Source organism: Cannabis sativa, chromosome 3, assembly GCF_029168945.1.
Source record: "Cannabis sativa cultivar Pink pepper isolate KNU-18-1 chromosome 3, ASM2916894v1, whole genome shotgun sequence".
Lineage (NCBI taxonomy): Eukaryota > Viridiplantae > Streptophyta > Magnoliopsida > Rosales > Cannabaceae > Cannabis > Cannabis sativa.
The window spans coordinates 43898360-43906609 of NC_083603.1; the positions used below are offsets into that span (position 1 = coordinate 43898360).

General features: G+C 30.2%; 1 protein-coding gene across 1 annotated transcript; it reads right to left on the reverse strand.

Moving 5' to 3' along the window:
* Window positions 1–1467: 1467 nt before the first annotated feature.
* On the reverse strand, window positions 1468–7851 carry LOC115708784 (calcium-binding protein CML38-like). The gene is made up of 2 exons (XM_030636794.2): window positions 7280–7851; window positions 1468–2049 (listed from the first exon to the last, which is right to left on the reverse strand). The coding sequence occupies exons 1-2, from the start codon at window positions 7694–7696 to the stop codon at window positions 1594–1596; spliced, it is 873 nt and encodes a 290-aa protein (XP_030492654.1). The 5' UTR covers window positions 7697–7851; the 3' UTR covers window positions 1468–1593.
* Window positions 7852–8250: the final 399 nt, after the last annotated feature.

Genomic DNA, 8250 nt, shown 5'->3' on the forward strand with positions numbered 1-8250 from the left:
TAGTATTTGTGTCATCATAAGTAGATTATGTATGCACTCACCTGTACGTAAAAGACTTACAGGAAGAGAATTGAATCTGAGCCACGATATTATGGTGGTTATTAGGTTTGGCTACCCATTTTTTGGATATCATTCTCTATGATTGATATTGAGAGCTAGGGATCTAGTTGACTGTGTGATATGCATTTGACTCTTAATTTTGTGATTATTTGTGAGTCTCTCTATTTTGTTTATACATTTTGATAATGGTGATGATATATTTTATTTTTAAAAACTAACCATGCATGAGTTTTTATTAAACCAATTATGTACTAGTTAAAAATAAGGAATGATGGATGCTACACATTATTTTTGTATTTTGTTGACTTATTAAATTTATGTATTGAGTAACTATATAATTGTGAGGGATATTATTGTTCTTTTACATTAATAAGTGATTCTAATTTCATTACTAATATTTACTTTATAGGTACATGACCTATTCTATTATTTTTAAATGTGTATTTCTTAATATAAATTAAAGTAATTTATAAGTAATATTTTCCTACAAGGGTTAAAGTGTAACTTTTGACCACCCAAATTATGGATATTACACATCTGTCACGACCTAAGGCTCGGATCGTGACAAGAGCATTTAGAGGGACAAACTCCTAAAAAAAAGCACCAACATCACAATGGACATAAGGTGCAAAATACTGAAAGAGCTAGAAAAGCTAAAGTAAACAAACCAAACAAAAACAAAAAGTAAAACAATTTCACTCGTCACTCCCCTAACGCAAACGAAGTAACACTAAATCCCAAAACTAGCAGAACAAAAATAGAGGAGTGCTACCATCTTTCGACGAGAAAAGTCCACTCTCAGCTGCCCGTTGTGATTATAAACGGTGAAAGTGTTAGGACAAGGGAAGTCCAAACATGTCTTTAGACACAACATAAAATTACAAGGACAAAAATATGTCAACTACACACCTATCTTCGTCTCAACAAAAAAAAAAAAAAAAGGATGACTAGTATCAAAATAATCTTTATCGTGGCATATAATATGAATATTATTATTCTAAACCAAAGTAAAATAAAAATGATGTTTGTCAACCAAATATGACAATTTTTCTTTCCTATTCTTCTTTTTTCTCACCCGTTCATTTAAGCGTGTATAACAATTATTTAAAGTGGCCACCCTACCTATTTCCCTTTTAAGTTTAACAATACAAATTTATGCAAATCAAACTTGTACATATAACTCTTGTAGGAATTTGTACAAAAGTTGTTATGGTATAATCTCTTATGCATGGTTTAAAAAAAAAAGTTCTTTTAAATCTAAGTATTTTAGTTATGCAAATATGAATTTAATTATGTAAGAAAATTAATTTATCAAAACAAAAAATTAATTGAAAATAGCGTGCAATTTTTGTGTGAATTTGTGTTAACATGGAACAAATTGAAAAAACTATATAAAATCATATAGAATGAAAATAATAAATAAATATGAGTATTATTAATTGTATTAATGTACACACAACATACAAAATACAAAAAAAAAATAAATAAATAAAGAATTGTAACAATAAATTGAATGATTATAATTAATAGCCACTACTGCATCATAACCCTGAACTCATCAAAGCTAAGAACACCATCACCATTCAAATCAAAATGTTTGATCATAACTTTGCATTCATCAATGGATTTTGACTCACCCAATCTAGTAAGCATCATATTCAAACTTTTGGGTGTTATGGAACCAACTCCTTCCATATCATATATCTGAAAAGCTCTTCTCAAATCTTGCAACTTCTCCTTCTCACCATGATCATCATGAGTACTTGAATCCATGAAATTCACAAGATCATCCAATCCCAAGAAGCCATCTCCATCCAAATCCAAGCATTCGACAGCCTCTTCTGCCTCTTCAAGTGGCAATAACTCATCTCCAACCAATACAACACCAAGCCTATTCCTTAGCTCCAAGGCTGATATTTTCCCATCACCATTTTCATCAAAGTATTGGAAAACATGTTCCATCTCTAAATACAATTTGCTCATCACCATCTTATTAATTAATGTGATTATTAGTAGTAATGACTAATTGAGTTTTGTGGAAAACATTGTTAGAAATTAGAGTTATATATATGTTATATAGAATGTGGTTGTTGTTATAATGAAGGCGTGTTTATAGGGTGTTGTGGAGAAGTTGCTGAGAGTTTTTGATTAAAATTATTAGTTGAGACTTTGCAGAGAAAGAAGAAAGAAAGAATATGAATTGGGATGGGCTTCTAGGCGTTGTTGTACGGTCATGGATGGGGGAAATAAATAAATACTTTACTGCTGCCACACGCAGAAACTTTCAATTTATATGATTCGACCCAACAACACGACTCATAAAAATAAAAATATTGACTTTTGAATGGACATAATAATAATAGTCAATTAATTAATTGGTCGAACAATAATAGTAGGCGCAAGTGGGTTAGAGTAGAAATTACAATACAAGATGAAGATAATGCAACCAAACTCTTTACAAGGACAAAAATTACAGCATCTTTTAACTAAATGACCCATAAATCACTAATTGAAAAGCATCAAATAATACAAAGAATATCAGATTTCTATCTTAATAAATATGTAACAAATCATACCTATCAATAATAATCATTTAAGGATCTTTTAATAAAAATTAGTAGACACCCCTATTTATTAAAATTATATAAGAGAAAAATATGACAAACTATACTCCAAATTTTTATATTAAATATCGACGAATCATGAAATATAGTGTTAGAAAGCTACAAGACCAATCCCGAATCCACTTGTCATATCCAAAGCCAAAGTAATTGGTGTTGAAGGAATTTTTACAATACTAAAAATAAATAATATTATTAATAATAATAAGTAGGGAATATACGCGAGTACTCAATCCAGAATGGCGAGTATTCGAATCAGAAACACAAAATACTTAGCAAAAACTGGAAAAAATAATGAACACAGGAGAGTATAGTGGTTCAGTCAGATCACTGTCTGCTTAGTCTACTATTGCAAGGATTTCTGTCCCCTTTTCATTTCACGGCGGATCACTCCTTTATATACAAAGCAAGTGTCCTATCATTTACACAAGGATTGAATTCATTATCAATTCGTTCATACATTGAATTACAATAATTAAACTAAAAAACGTAAACACAATAAATGAAGAACAATTTCCAACTTAATTCACTAATTATAGCAACATATGCGGCTTCTATAGTGCGAGTTGGCTGTTCATATTCTTGCATAAGCTCGCAGGCTTAGGATGCGTTTGAGACTAGTCGAGTCTAGGATGTCTGCGCCTTCTCGGAGTCGCATATATGGACATCTTATAACAAGCTGATAGAACTAAGACATGCGAGTCTATATCGGTTTATCAAGACAGTTAGGTCAATGGGACCAGCTCGTAACATAGAGAATCGATCTCTACGTTTTTGTAGGAGGATCACGGTGATACTCGCATATACCCTGACGTATGTGAGTTTAGAACCGCTCCTTGGTCCTACATAACGCGAGCCATTCGAATGCGATTAGACTCGATCATATTTGCATCCTCTCGCTGAGTCTAGTTCAGGCGAGGTTCGTACTCGAGAGGTCTTTCATCGTCATCTCAGCTCTCCTCGAGGAAAGTGAGTACACGTGTCTTTTTAATAGGAGTCCAATCTCGAGTTTCTAGGTGAGAAAAATCTCACTATAACAACTGGAGAAAACAGGGCCAGACTATTGTTAAAACAAAAGACCAGCCCAAAATTATTTAACTGCATGTAAACCTGTAAACCTGCCTGTACACCCTATGATCATGGTGTAAAATTATTTAAGAACACTAGTGACGATATAAAATAATCCAAATATGCAAGCATTATTAGCAATCTCCGGTATGCTACTAATTGTACTAGGCTCGAAATTGCCTATGTCGTGGGATTATTAAGTAGGTTTACCAGTAAGCCTAGTGTAGAACATTGATATGCTATTTAGAGGGTCATGAGATAACTTAAAAGAACCATGAAACCTTGGATTATATTATCAGAAGTTTCCATCTGTCCTTGAAGGGTACAATATGATGCTGACTGGAATACTTTATCAAATAACTCCAAGGCAACTAGTGGCTATATCTTTAACATAGCTGATAGAGCTATTTTATAAAAGTCTAAGAAACAGACTATTTTGGCTAAACCAACAATGCAGTCTGAAATGATTGGACTAGCTACTGCCAGTGAAGAAGCAAGTTGGTTGAGAAGCCTGCTAGTTTATTTTCATTTATGGGTGAGACCTATACCAGCTGTGTTGGTCCATCGCAATAGTATTGTGACTATTGCAAAAGTTCAAATCCGTAATTACAATGGTAAGAGAGATAAATACGTCGTAAGCACAATATTGTTTAAGAGTTTTTCTTAACAGGTGCTGTTAGAGTGGATCACTCATAAGGGTAAACCAATCTATAGACTGATGATAACTTAGTTGATCCTTTGAAGAAAGGTTTAGCTAGAGAGAAAGGCCTTAAACTATCGAAAGGAATGGGACTATTGTCTTTAGATGATGAATCACTCATAAGGGTAACCCAATCTATAGACTGGAGATCCCAAAAAATCGATTCAATGGATAATAACAAGTTATGAAGTGATAAAAATGAGATCATGCTATAATTATATCAAAATTGAAGTATAAATTCTTGAAGCGAAATAAGGCCGAGTTAATAGATGTTCTTAATGAGTTCTTTAGCCCAAGTGGAGTGGACTACCGAGCTACAAGAGTACTCTTGATAGACTCACCTGTGTGAATGTGGGAGCGGGACCGTTTCCTATGAAATTTTGGGCAAAATTTTTTAGAGCGCTCACTATATTGAGATAGCCGTGCATGACCATTAACACATGACTTTTGGAATATACCATAGAAAGGTTATGCGTTGTATATCGTTAGAGATAGAATTCAAGATTATGAGTCATTCTAATATATAAAAAGTTGTATTCACTACGTAAATATTTAAATTGAAAGATACTTTTATTTATGCTTAATGCTATTGTTTAGATTACTGCTTGATAAAAATATTTTTTAAAAATTTAAGTGGAGAATTATTGTTAAAAAAATAAAAAATGTGCTATTTGAGGTCCTTTAAGAATCAATTACACATTGCTTTGGAACAATTGTTTGCAAGTGTATATCTATTCTATATAAAGTGTGTCTATATAACTGAATTCTTGGTTTATGAGAAATTCATGGGTGTGACTTTCTATTTATATTTAATAAAATAATAAAATATTATTTATATATAATAAAATAATAAAATAAAAATAAAACAAATCTCATTTAAACTGATATTTAATATTTGAACTGATATTATTTATATATATACAATATTATATATTGTTCTCATGTGATATTATTTAAACCATAAATTTACTATCCTATTTTGAATTTAATTAAAACCAACAAAATATACATACCTAATCTTGTACGTATATCTCTCATTTTTTTTAATTTTTTTATTAAAGTTAATTATTTTAAATAAATAAAAATTCATAATAAAAATCTAATTTCTAAATTTTCTCTATTACTATACTATTTTGAATTTAAATAACACCAATAAAATATATGTACGTATATTTTTTATTTTTTTAATATAAATTTTCTATATACATATATATTTATACAAAAATATAGAGATAAAAAATAGTAGTGAAGAGATCCAAAAAATTTCACATAAGCTCCAAACACACTTTAAAAAAAGTATCATTTATAATTCTATGTGTAACTAATTTATTTGTTTATTTGGATGATTTTAGTCTATATATCTCAAATTATACTTTTTAATTTTTATAATTCGGTTATAGCAAGTAAGAATATTTAGATTGATGTAATCATAACAGTATATATATAGCTTTAGTTGAGCATGAATTGTCCATTTGATTTTGTTTTAAGTTTAGATTTTACAATTGTATTTGAATACTTAGCTATATATATGTGGATCTTGAGTTTATCGGGTTAATTTGTTGAAAATATATGTTTACTGATTTGCTCAAAACAAATATACATAAACACATATATTTTGTTGAATCCAAATATACATAAACACATATATTTTGTTGAATCTATCATGAAGTGCTATGAGATTGATGAGAGGCTTCAAGAGAAGAATGATATTAAGATAAATTTGGAGAGCATTGCTTTGTTATAATATTATTTGGAAGCTATCATATTTCTTGTTTTTTATATTCTTTCTTTCATATGTTCAGTTATATGCCTGCTACCCCTATTCTTTATAATTTTATTATTACCGGCTCGAGTTAAGTGTCCGTAGTAAGTGTGTAGCATTGTTACTTTTTAAATATATTTCAAGCTAATCTCCATTCTCCTCTTCTCTTTCTGCAAATTTTAAATTTGACTTTTCACTATTGATTTTCAAATAACCCCACACACTAATTAAAATTAGTTTTTGAACTATTTTAAATTATATGATTATTTATTGAATCTTTCTCAATTAAATTATAGAGCAACTAACATAAAATTAAGTATACGTGCCTTGCACGTAACTTTCTTCTAGTATATTGTAAATGTGAGTAATTGGGTTAGAAGAGGGACACACACACGTGCACCGCCACTGCCATCTTTTAGAGAAAAATTATTTATTAAAAATTATTATTTTTTATTTAATTAATTAAAACTATTTTTAAACATGCTTCATTAATTGGTAAACAAAGATCTTTCTTCTTTATATTTTTTAGCCATAATCCAACTATCTCACAATTCATAAAAAAAAACGACTTTGTTTTATTTATTTTATTAACGCATCAGAACCAATGGAGAAAGACATCCCTTTTTTTATAAACAGTTTTCCCATTTGAATTATTTTGGGCAATAATATTATTAGATGGTGTATTTGACCGTTTGTTACAGTAGTGAGGTTTCGATACCTAATGGGCTATTTTATCTTGAAGATGATTGACTTTTTTCGACTGCTTGTACAATTTTAGACAGTATCGTGCATGTTTTAAAAAGAACGACCTAATTTATGGCTTAACTCAATTATTTAATAATATCGTTCCTCTCTTATTTTCCGTAGCAACATTTACAACAATAATGATTATGTAGATAAAGTCAAAGTGCATATATGAGTATAATAATAAATAAAACATGAGTAATATAATATTGCCTTAATATATACACACATACAAACAACAAAAATTGTACTACAATAAATTAATGAAATCTTCAGTACTAATCACTACTGCATCATAATCCTGAACTCATCAAAGCTAAGAACACCATCACCATTCAAATCAAAATGTTTGATCATAACTTTGCATTCATCAATGGATTTTGACTCACCCAATCTAGTAAGCATCATACTCAAACTTTTGGGTGTTATGAAACCAACTCTTTCCATATCATATATCTCAAAAGCTCTTCTCAAATCTTGCAACTTCTCCTGCTCACCATGATCATCATGAGTACTCGATTCCATGAAATTCACAAGATCATCCAATACCAAGAAGCCATCTCCATCCAAATCCAAGCATTCCACAGCCTCTTCTGCCTCTTCAAGTGGCAATAACTCATCTCCAACCAATACAACACCAAGCCTATTCCTTAGCTCCAAGGCTGATATTTTCCCATCACCATTCTCATCAAAGTATTGGAAAACATGTTCCATCTCTAAATACAATTTGCTCATCACCATCTTATTATTATTATTATTAGTAGTAGTAATGATATGTATAGAGATTGTAATTGGGTTTTGTGGAAAACATTGTTAGAAATTAGAGTTATATGTACTATATATATGTGGTTATGATGCTGATCACAGAAGTTGCTGAGAGTTTTCGAGGCATTGAGAAATTTAGGATTTAATTATTAATGAGAAGTGTGTTGTACTTGCTTGCACGGTCACGGATGATGGGAAATTATGTAGTTTACGGCTACAACACGGAGAAGATTTTTCATATATATACGCAAATTAATGGTTGATTATAAAGTAGGCTGACAAGACTGGAAAATTAAAAGTTGACTTTGGACTTTTTGGAAAAGTCCATATATATGAAAAAATGCATATCAAATGAATGTCAAACATTTTGATATTAGATCGTAATCTTAATAAAATATTTTAGGAAAATTTTATGATGCACCCTCTTAAAATGAATACAATGATATATTTTTATTTGTTTTACCACCCGCAATAATTTTTTAGTCAAATTTTTTCTCATGGTCATATACGTTATAGTTATTTAAGACATC

What these genes read in the sequence shown, in the direction of transcription:
- LOC115708784 (XM_030636794.2), bottom strand. Translation starts at nt 7,696, where the DNA reads ATGGTGATGAGCAAATTGTATTTAGAGATGGAACATGTTTTCCAATAC. An exon ending in TTGATTTGAATGGTGATGGT is followed by an intron (nt 2,050 to 7,279) that starts GTTCTTAGCTTT and finishes TTAATTAATAAG; the next exon opens with ATGGTGATGAGCAAATTGTA.